Source organism: Cetorhinus maximus, chromosome 16 (assembly GCF_964194155.1).
Source record: "Cetorhinus maximus chromosome 16, sCetMax3.hap1.1, whole genome shotgun sequence".
Classification (NCBI taxonomy): Eukaryota; Metazoa; Chordata; class Chondrichthyes; order Lamniformes; family Cetorhinidae; genus Cetorhinus; species Cetorhinus maximus.
Window position 1 is genome coordinate 89,652,902 of NC_135894.1, and position 18,624 is coordinate 89,671,525.

Consider the following 18,624-nt stretch of genomic DNA (forward strand, 5'->3'; position numbering starts at 1 on the left):
GGGTCGGCCACTGGACCGGGGGCCTGGCCAGGGTCGGCACTGGACCTGGACGGGGCCTGGCCAGGGGTCGGCACTGCGACCGCGGGCCTGGCCAGGGTCGGCACTGGACCGGGCCTGGCCAGGGTCGGCACTGGACCGGGGCCTGGCCAGGGTCGGCACTGGACCGGGGCCTGGCCAGGGTCGGCACTGGACCGGGGCCTGGCCAGGGTCGGCACTGGACCGGGGCCTGGCCAGGGTCGGCACTGGACCGGGCCTGGCCAGGGTCGGCACTGGACCGGGGCCTGGCCAGGGTCGGCACTGGACCGGGGCCTGGCCAGGGTCGGCACTGGACCGGGGCCTGGCCAGGGTCGGCACTGGACCGGGGCCTGGCCAGGGTCGGCACTGGACCGGGGCCTGGCCAGGGTCGGCACTGGACCGGGGCCTGGCCAGGGTCGGCACTGGACCGGGGCCTGGCCAGGGTCGGCACTGGACCGGGGCCTGGCCAGGGTCGGCACTGGACCGGGGCCTGGCCAGGGTCGGCACTGGACCGGGGCCTGGCCAGGGTCGGCACTGGACCGGGGCCTGGCCAGGGTCGGCACTGGACCGGGGCCTGGCCAGGGTCGGCACTGGACCGGGGCCTGGCCAGGGTCGGCACTGGACCGGGGCCTGGCCAGGGTCGGCACTGGACCGGGGCCTGGCCAGGGTCGGCACTGGACCGGGGCCTGGCCAGGGTCGGCACTGGACCGGGGCCTGGCCAGGGTCGGCACTGGACCGGGGCCTGGCCAGGGTCGGCACTGGACCGGGGCCTGGCCAGGGTCGGCACTGGACCGGGGCCTGGCCAGGGTCGGCACTGGACCGGGGCCTGGCCAGGGTCGGCACTGGACCGGGGCCTGGCCAGGGTCGGCACTGGACCGGGGCCTGGCCAGGGTCGGCACTGGACCGGGGCCTGGCCAGGGTCGGCACTGGACCGGGGCCTGGCCAGGGTCGGCACTGGACCGGGGCCTGGCCAGGGTCGGCACTGGACCGGGGCCTGGCCAGGGTCGGCACTGGACCGGGGCCTGGCCAGGGTCGGCACTGGACCGGGGCCTGGCCAGGGTCGGCACTGGACCGGGGCCTGGCCAGGGTCGGCACTGGACCGGGGCCTGGCCAGGGTCGGCACTGGACCGGGGCCTGGCCAGGGTCGGCACTGGACCGGGGCCTGGCCAGGGTCGGCACTGGACCGGGGCCTGGCCAGGGTCGGCACTGGACCGGGGCCTGGCCAGGGTCGGCACTGGACCGGGGCCTGGCCAGGGTCGGCACTGGACCGGGGCCTGGCCAGGGTCGGCACTGGACCGGGGCCTGGCCAGGGTCGGCACTGGACCGGGGCCTGGCCAGGGTCGGCACTGGACCGGGGCCTGGCCAGGGTCGGCACTGGACCGGGGCCTGGCCAGGGTCGGCACTGGACCGGGGCCTGGCCAGGGTCGGCACTGGACCGGGGCCTGGCCAGGGTCGGCACTGGACCGGGGCCTGGCCAGGGTCGGCACTGGACCGGGGCCTGGCCAGGGTCGGCACTGGACCGGGGCCTGGCCAGGGTCGGCACTGGACCGGGGCCTGGCCAGGGTCGGCACTGGACCGGGGCCTGGCCAGGGTCGGCACTGGACCGGGGCCTGGCCAGGGTCGGCACTGGACCGGGGCCTGGCCAGGGTCGGCACTGGACCGGGGCCTGGCCAGGGTCGGCACTGGACCGGGGCCTGGCCAGGGTCGGCACTGGACCGGGGCCTGGCCAGGGTCGGCACTGGACCGGGGCCTGGCCAGGGTCGGCACTGGACCGGGGCCTGGCCAGGGTCGGCACTGGACCGGGGCCTGGCCAGGGTCGGCACTGGAGCGGGGCCTGGCCAGGGTCGGCACTGGACCGGGGCCTGGCCAGGGTCGGCACTGGACCGGGGCCTGGCCAGGGTCGGCACTGGACCGGGGCCTGGCCAGGGTCGGCACTGGACCGGGGCCTGGCCAGGGTCGGCACTGGACCGGGGCCTGGCCAGGGTCGGCACTGGACCGGGGCCTGGCCAGGGTCGGCACTGGACCGGGGCCTGGCCAGGGTCGGCACTGGACCGGGGCCTGGCCAGGGTCGGCACTGGACCGGGGCCTGGCCAGGGTCGGCACTGGACCGGGGCCTGGCCAGGGTCGGCACTGGACCGGGGCCTGGCCAGGGTCGGCACTGGACCGGGGCCTGGCCAGGGTCGGCACTGGACCGGGGCCTGGCCAGGGTCGGCACTGGACCGGGGCCTGGCCAGGGTCGGCACTGGACCGGGGCCTGGCCAGGGTCGGCACTGGACCGGGGCCTGGCCAGGGTCGGCACTGGACCGGGGCCTGGCCAGGGTCGGCACTGGACCGGGGCCTGGCCAGGGTCGGCACTGGAGCCGGGGCCTGGCCAGGGTCGGCACTGGAGCGGGGCCTGGCCAGGGTCGGCACTGGACCGGGGCCTGGCCAGGGTCGGCACTGGACCGGGGCCTGGCCAGGGTCGGCACTGGACCGGGGCCTGGCCAGGGTCGGCACTGGACCGGGGCCTGGCCAGGGTCGGCACTGGACCGGGGCCTGGCCAGGGTCGGCACTGGAGCGGGGCCTGGCCAGGGTCGGCACTGGACCGGGGCCTGGCCAGGGTCGGCACTGGACCGGGGCCTGGCCAGGGTCGGCACTGGACCGGGGCCTGGCCAGGGTCGGCACTGGACCGGGGCCTGGCCAGGGTCGGCACTGGACCGGGGCCTGGCCAGGGTCGGCACTGGACCGGGGCCTGGCCAGGGTCGGCACTGGACCGGGGCCTGGCCAGGGTCGGCACTGGACCGGGGCCTGGCCAGGGTCGGCACTGGACCGGGGCCTGGCCAGGGTCGGCACTGGAGCGGGGCCTGGCCAGGGTCGGCACTGGACCGGGGCCTGGCCAGGGTCGGCACTGGAGCGGGGCCTGGCCAGGGTCGGCACTGGACCGGGGCCTGGCCAGGGTCGGCACTGGACCGGGGCCTGGCCAGGGTCGGCATTGGAGCGGGGCCTGGCCAGGGTCGGCACTGGACCGGGGCCTGGCCAGGGTCGGCACTGGAGCCGGGGCCTGGCCAGGGTCGGCACTGGACCGGGGCCTGGCCAGGGTCGGCACTGGACCGGGGCCTGGCCAGGGTCGGCACTGGACCGGGGCCTGGCCAGGGTCGGCACTGGACCGGGGCCTGGCCAGGGTCGGCACTGGACCGGGGCCTGGCCAGGGTCGGCACTGGACCGGGGCCTGGCCAGGGTCGGCACTGGACCGGGGCCTGGCCAGGGTCGGCACTGGACCGGGGCCTGGCCAGGGTCGGCACTGGACCGGGGCCTGGCCAGGGTCGGCACTGGACCGGGGCCTGGCCAGGGTCGGCACTGGACCGGGGCCTGGCCAGGGTCGGCACTGGACCGGGGCCTGGCCAGGGTCGGCACTGGACCGGGGCCTGGCCAGGGTCGGCACTGGACCGGGGCCTGGCCAGGGTCGGCACTGGACCGGGGCCTGGCCAGGGTCGGCACTGGACCGGGGCCTGGCCAGGGTCGGCACTGGACCGGGGCCTGGCCAGGGTCGGCACTGGACCGGGGCCTGGCCAGGGTCGGCACTGGACCGGGGCCTGGCCAGGGTCGGCACTGGACCGGGGCCTGGCCAGGGTCGGCACTGGACCGGGGCCTGGCCAGGGTCGGCACTGGACCGGGGCCTGGCCAGGGTCGGCACTGGACCGGGGCCTGGCCAGGGTCGGCACTGGACCGGGGCCTGGCCAGGGTCGGCACTGGACCGGGGCCTGGCCAGGGTCGGCACTGGACCGGGGCCTGGCCAGGGTCGGCACTGGACCGGGGCCTGGCCAGGGTCGGCACTGGACCGGGGCCTGGCCAGGGTCGGCACTGGACCGGGGCCTGGCCAGGGTCGGCACTGGACCGGGGCCTGGCCAGGGTCGGCACTGGACCGGGGCCTGGCCAGGGTCGGCACTGGACCGGGGCCTGGCCAGGGTCGGCACTGGACCGGGGCCTGGCCAGGGTCGGCACTGGACCGGGGCCTGGCCAGGGTCGGCACTGGACCGGGGCCTGGCCAGGGTCGGCACTGGACCGGGGCCTGGCCAGGGTCGGCACTGGACCGGGGCCTGGCCAGGGTCGGCACTGGACCGGGGCCTGGCCAGGGTCGGCACTGGACCGGGGCCTGGCCAGGGTCGGCACTGGACCGGGGCCTGGCCAGGGTCGGCACTGGACCGGGGCCTGGCCAGGGTCGGCACTGGACCGGGGCCTGGCCAGGGTCGGCACTGGACCGGGGCCTGGCCAGGGTCGGCACTGGACCGGGGCCTGGCCAGGGTCGGCACTGGACCGGGGCCTGGCCAGGGTCGGCACTGGACCGGGGCCTGGCCAGGGTCGGCACTGGACCGGGGCCTGGCCAGGGTCGGCACTGGACCGGGGCCTGGCCAGGGTCGGCACTGGACCGGGGCCTGGCCAGGGTCGGCACTGGACCGGGGCCTGGCCAGGGTCGGCACTGGACCGGGGCCTGGCCAGGGTCGGCACTGGACCGGGGCCTGGCCAGGGTCGGCACTGGACCGGGGCCTGGCCAGGGTCGGCACTGGACCGGGGCCTGGCCAGGGTCGGCACTGGACCGGGGCCTGGCCAGGGTCGGCACTGGACCGGGGCCTGGCCAGGGTCGGCACTGGACCGGGGCCTGGCCAGGGTCGGCACTGGACCGGGGCCTGGCCAGGGTCGGCACTGGACCGGGGCCTGGCCAGGGTCGGCACTGGACCGGGGCCTGGCCAGGGTCGGCACTGGACCGGGGCCTGGCCAGGGTCGGCACTGGACCGGGGCCTGGCCAGGGTCGGCACTGGACCGGGGCCTGGCCAGGGTCGGCACTGGACCGGGGCCTGGCCAGGGTCGGCACTGGACCGGGGCCTGGCCAGGGTCGGCACTGGACCGGGGCCTGGCCAGGGTCGGCACTGGACCGGGGCCTGGCCAGGGTCGGCACTGGACCGGGGCCTGGCCAGGGTCGGCACTGGACCGGGGCCTGGCCAGGGTCGGCACTGGACCGGGGCCTGGCCAGGGTCGGCACTGGACCGGGGCCTGGCCAGGGTCGGCACTGGACCGGGGCCTGGCCAGGGTCGGCACTGGACCGGGGCCTGGCCAGGGTCGGCACTGGACCGGGGCCTGGCCAGGGTCGGCACTGGACCGGGGCCTGGCCAGGGTCGGCACTGGACCGGGGCCTGGCCAGGGTCGGCACTGGACCGGGGCCTGGCCAGGGTCGGCACTGGACCGGGGCCTGGCCAGGGTCGGCACTGGACCGGGGCCTGGCCAGGGTCGGCACTGGACCGGGGCCTGGCCAGGGTCGGCACTGGACCGGGGCCTGGCCAGGGTCGGCACTGGACCGGGGCCTGGCCAGGGTCGGCACTGGACCGGGGCCTGGCCAGGGTCGGCACTGGACCGGGGCCTGGCCAGGGTCGGCACTGGACCGGGGCCTGGCCAGGGTCGGCACTGGACCGGGGCCTGGCCAGGGTCGGCACTGGACCGGGGCCTGGCCAGGGTCGGCACTGGACCGGGGCCTGGCCAGGGTCGGCACTGGACCGGGGCCTGGCCAGGGTCGGCACTGGACCGGGGCCTGGCCAGGGTCGGCACTGGACCGGGGCCTGGCCAGGGTCGGCACTGGACCGGGGCCTGGCCAGGGTCGGCACTGGACCGGGGCCTGGCCAGGGTCGGCACTGGACCGGGGCCTGGCCAGGGTCGGCACTGGACCGGGGCCTGGCCAGGGTCGGCACTGGACCGGGGCCTGGCCAGGGTCGGCACTGGACCGGGGCCTGGCCAGGGTCGGCACTGGACCGGGGCCTGGCCAGGGTCGGCACTGGACCGGGGCCTGGCCAGGGTCGGCACTGGACCGGGGCCTGGCCAGGGTCGGCACTGGACCGGGGCCTGGGCCAGGGTCGGCACTGGACCGGGGCCTGGCCAGGGTCGGCACTGGACCGGGGCCTGGCCAGGGTCGGCACTGGACCGGGGCCTGGCCAGGGTCGGCACTGGACCGGGGCTGCAACTGGCCAGGCGGCGCATTGGCCACCGGGGCCTGGCCAGGGTCGGCACTGGACCGGGGCCTGGCCAGGGTCGGCACTGGACCGGGGCCTGGCCAGGGTCGGCAGGGCTGGACCGGGGGCCTGGCCAGGGTCGGCACTGGACCGGGGCCTGGCCAGGGTCGGCACTGGACCGGGGCCTGGCCAGGGTCGGCACTGGACCGGGGCCTGGCCAGGGTCGGCACTGGACCGGGGCCTGGCCAGGGTCGGCACTGGACCGGGGCCTGGCCAGGGTCGGCACTGGACCGGGGCCTGGCCAGGGTCGGCACTGGACCGGGGCCTGGCCAGGGTCGGCACTGGACCGGGGCCTGGCCAGGGTCGGCACTGGACCGGGGCCTGGCCAGGGTCGGCACTGGACCGGGGCCTGGCCAGGGTCGGCACTGGACCGGGGCCTGGCCAGGGTCGGCACTGGACCGGGGCCTGGCCAGGGTCGGCACTGGACCGGGGCCTGGCCAGGGTCGGCACTGGACCGGGGCCTGGCCAGGGTCGGCACTGGACCGGGGCCTGGCCAGGGTCGGCACTGGACCGGGGCCTGGCCAGGGTCGGCACTGGACCGGGGCCTGGCCAGGGTCGGCACTGGACCGGGGCCTGGCCAGGGTCGGCACTGGACCGGGGCCTGGCCAGGGTCGGCACTGGACCGGGGCCTGGCCAGGGTCGGCACTGGACCGGGGCCTGGCCAGGGTCGGCACTGGACCGGGGCCTGGCCAGGTCGGCACTGGACCGGGGCCTGGCCAGGGTCGGCACTGGACCGGGGCCTGGCCAGGGTCGGCACTGGACCGGGGCCTGGCCAGGGTCGGCACTGGACCGGGGCCTGGCCAGGGTCGGCACTGGACCGGGGCTGGCCAGGGTCGGCACTGGACCGGGGGGCCTGGCCAGGGTCGGCACTGGACCGGGGCCTGGCCAGGGTCGGCACTGGACCGGGGCCTGGCCAGGGTCGGCACTGGACCGGGGCCTGGCCAGGGTCGGCACTGGACCGGGGCCTGGCCAGGGTCGGCACTGGACCGGGGCCTGGCCAGGGTCGGCACTGGACCGGGGCCTGGCCAGGGTCGGCACTGGACCGGGGCCTGGCCAGGGTCGGCACTGGACCGGGGCCTGGCCAGGGTCGGCACTGGACCGGGGCCTGGCCAGGGTCGGCACTGGACCGGGGCCTGGCCAGGGTCGGCACTGGACCGGGGCCTGGCCAGGGTCGGCACTGGACCGGGGCCTGGCCAGGGTCGGCACTGGACCGGGGCCTGGCCAGGGTCGGCACTGGACCGGGGCCTGGCCAGGGTCGGCACTGGACCGGGGCCTGGCCAGGGTCGGCACTGGACCGGGGCCTGGCCAGGGTCGGCACTGGACCGGGGCCTGGCCAGGGTCGGCACTGGACCGGGGCCTGGCCAGGGTCGGCACTGGACCGGGGCCTGGCCAGGGTCGGCACTGGACCGGGGCCTGGCCAGGGTCGGCACTGGACCGGGGCCTGGCCAGGGTCGGCACTGGACCGGGGCCTGGCCAGGGTCGGCACTGGACCGGGGCCTGGCCAGGGTCGGCACTGGACCGGGGCCTGGCCAGGGTCGACACTGGACCGGGGCCTGGCCAGGGTCGACACTGGACCGGGGCCTGGCCAGGGTCGACACTGGACCGGGGCCTGGCCAGGGTCGACACTGGACCGGGGCCTGGCCAGGGTCGACACTGGACCGGGGCCTGGCCAGGGTCGACACTGGACCGGGGCCTGGCCAGGGTCGACACTGGACCGGGGCCTGGCCAGGGTCGACACTGGACCGGGGCCTGGCCAGGGTCGACACTGGACCGGGGCCTGGCCAGGGTCGACACTGGACCGGGGCCTGGCCAGGGTCGACACTGGACCGGGGCCTGGCCAGGGTCGACACTGGACCGGGGCCTGGCCAGGGTCGACACTGGACCGGGGCCTGGCCAGGGTCGACACTGGACCGGGGCCTGGCCAGGGTCGACACTGGACCGGGGCCTGGCCAGGGTCGACACTGGACCGGGGCCTGGCCAGGGTCGACACTGGACCGGGGCCTGGCCAGGGTCGACACTGGACCGGGGCCTGGCCAGGGTCGACACTGGACCGGGCCTGGCCAGGGCAGCTGATGCCACCGCAGGTGAGGAGAGGGTTAGAACCAAAGACTTCTTATGGTGCCTGGGTAGGTAAGAATGTCTTCTTCCAGGGTCACAAGCATCTCAGGTATTCTCTTTAAAAACTTACCTTGGCCTCCCTCTTAGACCTTCGTATGGCTGCAGCCTACTTCAAAGTTAGTGGGGATAATGTGTCACAGTCTCAGGCCTGCAAGTGTCTCTCCCTCTCTACACATCGTTCTTACTGAGCAATGTGTGGTGGGGGGGTTGAGTTAAATTTGAGGCCAAGATCCAAGTTCCCAAATTAGAACTGCCAGTTAAGCTGTAGGGTTAGCTGTACAGATGGAACCAGACCCCAGAATGAGTCCTAACTTTCAAGGGTGAGGCGTGGAAAATAAAAATGTTTAAAATATAAGTTTAGGCGGGTAGAAACTTTCCTCAGGTGATGGCACAAAATGGGCAGTATCTGGTCAGCCACTTGTTCTATTCGGTACCTGGCATTCTGTACCACTAACTGCAAATTCTCAGGCGCTCAGCATAGGGGCGGCCAATCCAATATTGCTCGTTTTTATGCTACCACCCGAGATGAGTTTCTACCTCATGACTCATTAGCTGCGTTAATCTCTAAAGATTAGAATTTTTTTGTCCCCCTGTTGGCCTCAGCACTAATCAAGCTTGGGGAGGAGAGTAGGGACAAAGCAGCCAAGTTCCCATTTCTGTCTGCTGTCCAGTGCCGTTGGGGGATACGTGAACATCAAATGAGGACAGGGTTGGGCTTAGCTGTGATTCTCCCTTCAGTCAAACAGCCAATTGTGGTCAAGGGCTACCACGTGACAAATGGTTACTGGGGTGAGGGACCGGTGACCATCCAAGCAACATCCCCTCAAGCCTGTTCCACAGATCAATTTAGATCATGGCAAATCTATATCTTGTGTCTACCCATCTAGAGTTTGTTACCCTTACCTAACCAAACTATAAGAACATAAGACATAGGAGCAGAAATTAGGCCATTCGGCCCATCGAGTCTGCTCCGCCATTCAATCATGGCTGATAAGTTTCTCAACCCCATTCTCCCGCCTTCTCCCCGTAACCTTTGATCCCCTTACCAATCAAGAACCTATCTATCTCGGTCTTAAATACACTCAATGACCTGGCCTCCACAGCCTTCTGTGGCAATGAATTCCATAGATTCACCACTCTCTGGCTAAAGAAGTTTCTCCTCATCTCTGTTCTAAAAGGTCTTCCTTTTACTCTGAGGCTGTGCCCTCGGGTCCTAGTTTCTCCTGCTAATGGAAACATCTTCCCCACATCCACTCTATCCAGGCCTTTCAGTATTCTGTAAGTTTCAATCAGATCCCCCCTCATCCTTCTAAACTCCATCGAGTATAGACCCAGAGCCCTCAAACGTTCCTCATATGTTAAACCTTTCACTGCTGGGATCGTTCTCGTGAACCTCTTCTGGACCCTCTCCAGGTCCAGAACATCCTTCCTGAGATACGGGGCCCAAAATTGCTCACAATATTCTAAATGTGGTCTGACCAGAGCCTTATAAAGCCTCAGCAGCTTTTGTACTCTCGTCCTGTCGAAATAAATGCCAACATTGCATTTGCCTTCCTAACTACCGACTCAACCTGCAAGTTAACCTTAAGAGAATCCTGGACAAGGACATCCAAGTCCCTTTGCACTCCAGATTTCTGAATTCTCTCCCCATTTAGAAAATAGTCTATGCCTCTATTCCTCCTACCAAAGTGCATGACCTCACACTTCCCCACGTTGTATTCCATCTGCCACTTCTTTGCCATTCTCCTAACCTGTCCAAATCCTTCTGCAGCCTCCCCGCCTCCTCAATACTACCTGTCCCTCCACCTATCTTTGTATCATCTGCAAAATTAGCCAGAATGCCCTCAGTTCCTTCATCTAGATCATTAATGTATAAAATGAAAAGTTGTGGTCCCAACACTGACCCCTGTGGAACTCCACTAGTCCGGCCGCCATCCTGAGAAGGACCCCTTTATCCCCACTCTCTGCCTCCTGCCAGGCAGCCAATCTTCTATCCATGCTAGTACCTTGCCTCTAACACCATGGGCTCTTATCTTACTGAGCAGCCTCCTGTGCGGCACCTTGTCAAAGGCCTTCTTGAAGTCCAAGTAGATAACATCCATTGGCTCTCCTTTGTCTAATCTACTCGTTACCTCCTCAAAGAATTCTAACAGATTTGTCAGGCATGACCACCCCTTGATGAAACCATGCTGACTTTGCCCTATTTTACCATGCACTTCCAAGTATTCTGAAATCTCATCCTTAATAATGGACTCTAAAATCTTACCAACGACCGAGGTCAGGCTAATCAGCCTGTAATTTCCCATCTTTTGCCTCACTCCCTTCTTAAACAGTGGGGTTACATTAGCAATTTTCCAGTCTTCTGGGACCCTCCCTGACTTGAGTGATTCCTGAAAGATCACCACTAATGCCTCCATTATCTCTTCAGCTATCTCCTTCAGAACTCTGGGGTATAATCCATCTGGTCCAGGTGATTTATCCACCTTCAGACCTTTCAGTTTTCCTAGCACCTTCTCCTTGGTAATGGCTACCATACTCACCTCTGCCCCCCCGACTCTCTTGAACTTTGGGGATGTTACTCGTGTCTTCCACTGTGAAGACTGACACAAAGTACCTATTCAGTTCCTCCGCCATTTCTTTGTTCCCCACTACTACTTCTCCAGCATCATTTTCCAGCGGCCCAATGTCCACTTTTACCTCTCTCTTACCCTTTATATATCTAAAAACTCTTGCAATCTTATTTTATATTACTGACTAGTTTACCCTCATATTTAATCTCCCTCCTTATTTTTTTTAGCTGTCCTCTGTTGATCTTTGTAGGCTTTCCAATCCCCTGGTTTCCCATGGCTCTTCACCGCATTGTATGCTTTCTCTTTAGCTTTTATGCTGTCCCTGACTTCCCTTGTCAGCCATGGTTGCCTCGTCCTCCCTTTAGTATGCTTCTTCTTCCTAGGGATGAATTTTTGCTGTGTTTTTAATCTCTGTTTTGAAAACTTGCAAGCAGCCAACGCCCTCAAGAGTAAGAAGATAAAGAGAAAAATCAAGAGGAAAAATGAATGACTAGTGGCATATCAATAAACAGATCGAAAGTATCAGACCATTATCAAAACTAAAATGCGCCAAGCAGATAATACCAGGCTTTGAGCAGTGGGACCATCACCTTTCACAATTTCTTTATCCACCTCAGATGGGTCTGAGAGTTCTTTCAAGTAATTCTTGTAACTTATTCGTCCCTTCCATATTTTCACCCCTTTGGCTTTTCTCAGCTTCAGTTCGAGAGGACATCTTGTCACAATACCTGTCAAATAGGCAGAAGTGATGGCCATCAATCTTGCAATAATCAGAAAGAGGACTGCGGACAGGGAGGAGGGGGCGGGTGGGCTGTTTCAAGTCTTTTAGTAAGGGAGGGCGGAGAGCAAGTTACAGTTACGTTAGGCAGACTCCTCTATGCTCCATGAAGATAGGGTTGATATGAACCAACATTAAAGCTCCCACTGAAATGGCTGACCATCTAATTTCATATTTACCTCCATGAACATAGGAACAGGAGTAGGCCATTCAGCCCATCAAGCCTGTTCCACAGATCAATTTAGATCATGGCTGATCTATATCTTGTATCTATCTACCTAGGGTTCGTAACTCTTAACTAACCAAACTATTAATCTCAGTTTTGAAAACTTCAGTCGACTCCCAACCTCAACAGCTTTCACATGGATAGAATTCCAAATTTCCACTTGCCTGTGTGTGAAGAAGTGCATCCTGACATCATCCCTGAATGGCCAAGCCCTAATTTTAAGCATATGCCCCATTGTTCTGGACTTCCTCAGTACAAAAAATAATTTCTGTCTACCACAGCAACTTTTTTAATCCTCTTTTGTTAATTTATTTGTTTACAGATGTGGGCGTCACTGGCTGGGCCAGCATTTATTGCCCATCCCTAACTGCCCTTGAGAAGCTGGTGGTGAGCTGATTTTTTAAACTGCTGCAGTCCATGTGGTGTAGGTACACCCATGGTGTTGTTAGGAAGGAAGATCCAGGATTTTGACCCAGCAACAGTGAAGGGATGGCGATATACTTCCAAGTCAGGATGGTGTGGCTTGGAGGGGAACTTGCATGTTGTGGTGGTGGTGGTGGTGTTCCTATGCAGCTGCTTGTCCTTCTAGGTGGTAGAGGTTGTGGTTTGGAAGGTGCTGTTGAAGGAGTCTTGGCGAATCCCTGCGCATCTTGTAAATGGTACACACTGTGCATCGGTATTGGAGGGAGTAGATGTTTAAGGTGCTGGATGTGATGCCAATCAAGTGGGCTGCTTTGTCGTGGATGGTGTCATGCTTCTCGAGTGTTGTTGGGGCTGCACTCATCTAGGCAAGTGGAGAGTATTCCATCACACTCCTGACTTGTGCCTTGTAGATGATGGTGGACAGGCTTTGGGGAATCAGGAGGTAAGTTACTCACCACAGAATTCCCAGCCTCTGACCTGCTCTTGGAGCCACAGTATTTATATGATGTGTCCAGTTCAGTTTCTGGTCAATGGTAACTCCCAGGACATTGATCTTTCACATCTCGATTAAATCACTCTTTAGCCGAGTACATGTAAGTTTTCCTCATAATTTTGCTCTTTTAAATTAAGGTTCTGGAGAATCAGTACTGCACCCCCTCCAATGCCAGTGTACCCTCCCTCAGGTTTGCTCCCTGGAACTAAACAGAATACCTTAAATGGGATCTAACCAAAGTTTGATATAACTGAAACTTAACTTCCACCCCGTTGTGTTCCAGCCCTCCAGCCATTAGCCATTTTAATTATTTTACACCTTAACTATCCATCAGCTTTTAATGGTTGTAGAAAGCATTTCAGGGTGAACTTTTAAGGTCATTTAAGGCAAGTCATGTTGAGGTTGGGTAAAGCAAAACTTCCCACTTTAGATGCCCTACGTCGGGTTCAGATGGCAGAGCTCAGATGACCAGCTAAGACTCCCTTTTCCTAAGGTGCCTCACCCTCAATCCAACTCTCAGTGCATTACTTTTTTCCCCTATCTCCCACTCCTAACCTTGAGCAAGGTTGCCAATTAATGGCAGTTTTAGTTCTGTGGGCCTGTGCCATGCGAAACTGGACTCACTCATAAGTTTCCAACTTTCCGACATCATTTTAATAACAACAACCTGGCCTAGATTTGAAACCAGGCCACATAAGCTATTCCTGTGTGTCACAAAATGCCACGTCCACTCCTTTTCAAAGGAACACCAGTTTCCTTCAGTGTCTCATTCCTGATGCAAAGGATTCATGGCGTTCGACAGGTCTGGCGACTGCTGCATTAGACTGGACTTGTAATGATGGATGCTAACTGGCCCTGGTAACTCCAGTAAGGAAATAGCTGGGGGAGTGGAGTAGGGAGGGAGTAGAAGGAGAATTGAGATAGAAAGGGGCTTAGGTAGTTGACATTGGGAAACTTCTTACCACTGCCCCTGGGAAGAGCTACTCCGGATAGTGCCTCAAGGACAGAGCTTTTTCCAGAGCTCTGGTCTCCAATCACTGCGATGGCTGGAAGGGATAGGTCCTGATCCACACCCAATGCTCTCAGTGAGTCTATGAGATCAATACAAGGGCGAACCTTTTCTTCATAGTGATTGTACAGCACTGCATCCATGGCCTGAGAAAACAAAAGCCAAGTTTACAATATAGGGATAGGTTTTGCAAAATTGTCAAATTATTATTGGGCATGCTAGCACAGTGATTATATTACAGCGCTAGTAATCTCAAGGCCTGGAGAAACGCTCCCCGAGTTCAAATCCCAACACCGCAGCTGGGAGCTTAAATTCTTTCAGAAATCTAATTTTTAAAAAACTAGTGTCATTAATGGAATTATGATAATACCAGCTTGACATGAAAATCCACCTGGTTCACTAATGTCCTTTTGGGAAATAAATCTGCCATCTTGACCAGTCTGACCTATTTATGACTTCCAGATGAAAACTTCCAGAATATGCTAAGCCCCAAAGTTTGCAACCTTGGTCCATGGTTGGGTTGGAGTATAAGAGGCGGCTTTATAGAGTTGGATCAGGAGCAAATGAAACACTAAAGTGATAAGCTCCGACCCAATGCTGCTGCTTTGTTATGGGAGTGGACTGCTTGTCACGTGCTACAGGAAGGAACTTATGATGGTGGCTTGGTGGGGCGAGATTTTAACATTTAAGAATGGGTGGTGGGGTCAGGTAGGTACTCAAAATGGAGCATGACTGGAACCTGGTACCAGCATGCCACCTTCAAATTTAACAAGGTGCGTATGAGTAACTTGTTCACTGATGTTGGCACAATCACTAGTGCAGATGAGTGGGGAATTAGCAGAGCATCGAACCTCATAGTTACAGGGAAATGAGGGAATTCTTTTTTTTTTTAAAAAGAAAAAAGGATTTTAATTTTCCTTTGCATTTAATTCCACCAGCACGGGTTTCCCAGGGCATCTTCTCAACAACAGCCCTTGGGTTCAGCATCTGCATCCAGCTGAGCAAAGGTCAGTGAGGATCGTGCTCTGCCATCCCCACCCGACACAGATTCTCTCCAGCTGTCCCTGTCACCAGTGTTTGCTCACGTTCACTGTGAATTAGACAGATGAAAACCCAGTTCACTCTAAGTGGACCCACCGAATTGTGAGTGTCTGTGTTGCTCTTTGGCTGTGATTTTGCACGCTCAGAAAGAACAAAGCTCTCTTGATAATTGTCTTCGTCCTTGTACATCATCAGCGGCTCTTGCTCTATATGTAAAAGGTCTGGAAAGCAAACTGGATATGAATTATTTACAGTAAAGTAGTATTCTTGACAAGTACAATAATTAATCTCCTCATAGTTCAGTAATTGGCGAAACAAAAATCAGCATGTGTGTGTCAGAAACATTTGTCACTCTGTCACCAGTCGTGAGTTCCCTATCTCTCCACTTTCGACTGAGGGGGATTCTGGTGGACCACTTAACTCCAGGGACACCTCTGCATCTGTGAGCTGTACTACTTGTGGCGGCCCACCTCCCGTCTTCTCCCTCACCTTTCCTGTTCTCTTCTGCTACAAGGGACAAAAGGAGATCTGAGTGAGTGAGAGAAGACCAGTTCTTCAGTGTATTACATGAGGATTAGGCTGAGTGGCAGTGCTGGATGAACACATCGGGAGGTGAGAAAGTGAACCAATCTTGAAGGGCGGGTACAGCAGAAAGTTAAGTGGGCGCAAGGAGTGACGTGATGGAGTTGCTTGAGACAGAGGTGGCCAGTGGAGTGGGCACACAGTGAAGGGAGGGGCGGGCAATTGCACCCACAAGATGTAACTCTTTCGAGTTATCAACAGATCGCATGTAACTCTTTCAAGTACATTCACAGTTCTTGGTTTTCCGGGAGTGGGACATGAACCCACAACCTTCTGATTCAAAGGTGAGGGTGCTATGGACTGAGCCACAGCTGACACCTCACCCACAAGATGTAGATGAACCTGCAACTGTACTCATTTTTTCCTGACCTGGTTGGATCATTAAGCTGGCTACCTGAATTGCATCCGAAATGCTCACCTCCAAACACGCCTTCTTGGGAAGAGCACCAGGGTTCTTCCTCTCTTGAGTGGCAGATGGGTCCATCCTGCACCAGACTACACCCAGTCTCCAGAGGAACACCATTAAATCTGGATGCTGCTGCCCTAGCTCCCTGCCTATCTATTTCAAACGCCTCCCAATCCCATCTCTGTATTCGCTAGTGGCAGGCCTCGGATAACGCTCAATACGCAGCTCGGGAACTCAGAGATGAAAATCTATTGCCTTCGGCTGAAATGGGGGAATCCAACCCATGGGGCTTTCCTTCTGGATTTTGGGCGTGCACCCCGCCCCCCCTACCCCCATTATTATCATCATCATCATCAGGACCTATGATGATCTCCTAGTAGGAATTCGCGCTCTGGTAAAAAAAGACATTTACTAAACCAGGAATGCTGGGCTACAGAATCTATTTATCAGGCGAGGGGCCATGACTGGCATCACCGGGACACGGGCAAGCCCCAGAGGGAACAAGAAGGGTATTTTAGTATTGTTTGCCAGGGCAAAACAGTGACCTAGATGGCAACAAGATTTACTGAATCCCCAAGAGTCAGACCCTATAGTTACATAAACGAGTTGGAAACAGCTGAGGTCATATTACCCCATTTCAGACTACTTTCCTGATTTCCTTTAAAGCACATTTTTTTTTTACCGTGAGGAATCTGTTGCGGTAACGATTGCCAAATGAAGGTTTCCGGTCCCTCCAAAGAAGAAGTGTTAACCCATCTCCTTGAAATGGGCTGCTGCCACTCAATGTCATATTCTGAGCTCTCCAAAAAGCACTTGGTGCTAAATAGTTGATTCCCCTCTTATCTAGCAGGCAGAGTAATAATGCCTCTGTATCTGAAATCAATTACTGTCAATTCCCCACAGAGAGAAGCACAAGACCCCCCACCCTCCTCCCCCAAAAAACACACACTGGAGCTCAGCCAATTGGGGGTGGGGAATCCAACATGAAAATATTCCACCCGAGATCTGCTGATTATTTAAAATCCAATTTCTATTTATAGTCATCACAGCTCAGTTTTACTCAAGGGTCTAAAGCGAATTTTTTTTTTGGGGGGTGGAAATGGAAGATTACAGAGGATCCGATTACAGAGGACCAGATTTCGCTTCCCTACCGTAGCTGAAATACCTTCGGGTTTTGATGCTCTTCCTCTGGTAGTTGATAAACTGAGATTATGGGAAGACCTTATCTTCCAGGATAGCAAAATTACAAATCACAGCAGAAACTGGCTCAATTAACCTTGCGTAACCAGCACCGAAAAAAACCACAATGATCTCTGCAGCTTATCCGCTGCTGGCTTTTCTATTCTCTCTCTCTCTCTCTCTCACTCCGGCTTCTCTTTCCTTTCCCAGGAATCACCTGACTTGTCGTAGTTTCGTTTCTCAGTTAAGTTTTGTTTCCTCGGCGTTCGTGTAGGAGGTGTCCAACCACAGCCGCATTGAATTCAGGCTAAGTGCCCCTATCCCGCCCAATCGTCTTCTGGGAACGAATGTGAAACTAGTATTAAAAAAAAAACAGATCAAACTACAACGAATAGATAGATACATGAAATAATTGCAAGCTGTTATACAATTTAATCTTTTAAAAACCAAATAGCATCAAAAGATCAACATACTAATGGTGGCAGAATAATATGTTGGTAAGGACTAAGGGGAAAATGCGATAGTGGTAATTGCACAGATTAAAACCTAGTCTAACACCTGGGTAACTACATAATTGACCCCCAATCATATGCCCTCCCCAACTAACCCTCTGACCCTTGACAACCCCTGGCCACCTGACTACTACCTCCCTCACCCCCACCACCCAACTACTGTCCCAACCACCCAACTGCCTCCCTCTCCCCACCACCCAACTACCCTCTTGACCACCCGGCTACCTCCCTCACACCCGACCACCCGGCTACCTCCCTCACCCCCACCACCCGGCTACCCTCCCGACCACCCGGCTCCGTCCCTCAGCCCCACCACCCAACTACCCTCCCAACCACCCGACTATGTCCCCTGATCCGACCCGACTATGGCCCAAGACTTGACTACTCTCCTGACCCTCCCGACCACCCGACTACCCCCACCCGCCAACACCCGACTACCCCTTGACATGACTATCTCTCCCAACCTGACTAAACCCCAACAACCCAGCTGATGACCTGACTATCCCCCCCCCGATCAAATGTGACTACACCCACAACCTGAATACCTACCACTCCCAACCATCTGACTCCACCCCAACCCATCTACCCACTCCCCTAACTGCCAACCATACCCACCTCACCCGCCTATCCACTTACCCTCCTGTCAATATAGGAGGTATGATCAGTAAGTTTCCAGATGACATGAAAATTGGTGGTGTCGTAAATAGTGAGGAGGTAAGCCTTGGATTACAGGACGATATAGATGGGCTGGGAAGATGGGCAGAGCAGCGGCAAATGAAATTTAATCCTGAGAAGTATGAGGTGATGCATTTTGGGAGGGCTAACACGGCAAGGGAATACACAATGATTAGTAGGACCATAGGAAGTAGAGGCTCAGAGAGACCTTGGTGTGCATGTCCATAGATCCCTGTGGGCAGCAGCACAGGTAAATAAGGTGGTTAAGAAGGCATATGGGATACTTGCCTTTATTAACCGAGGCATAGAACATAAGAGCAGGGAGGTTATGCTGGAGCTGTATAAAATGCTAGTCAGGCCACAGCTGGCATATTGTTTGCAGTTCTGGTCACCACACTACAGGAAGGATGCGATTGCACTGGAGAGGGTGCAGAGGAGACTCACTAGGATGTTGCCTGGGCTAGAGCGTTTCAGCTATGAGGAGAGACTGGATAGGCTAGGGTTGTTTTCCTTAGAGCAGAGAAGGCTGAGGGGGGACCTGATAGAGGTATACAAAATTATG

At 60.1% G+C, this 18,624-nt stretch overlaps 1 protein-coding gene across 1 annotated transcript in view; it reads right to left on the reverse strand.

Moving 5' to 3' along the window:
* Window positions 1-16,501, reverse strand: part of LOC144691813 (interferon-induced GTP-binding protein Mx1-like) — a 51,592-nt gene extending 35,091 nt beyond the window's left edge. Inside the window, 5 exon segments of the mRNA XM_078560321.1 lie at window positions 11,329-11,466; window positions 13,621-13,813; window positions 14,805-14,941; window positions 16,379-16,435; window positions 16,438-16,501. Coding sequence (XP_078416447.1) covers window positions 11,329-11,466; window positions 13,621-13,813; window positions 14,805-14,941; window positions 16,379-16,435; window positions 16,438-16,486 — 574 coding nt within the window. The 5' untranslated portion in view covers window positions 16,487-16,501.
* Window positions 16,502-18,624: the final 2,123 nt, after the last annotated feature.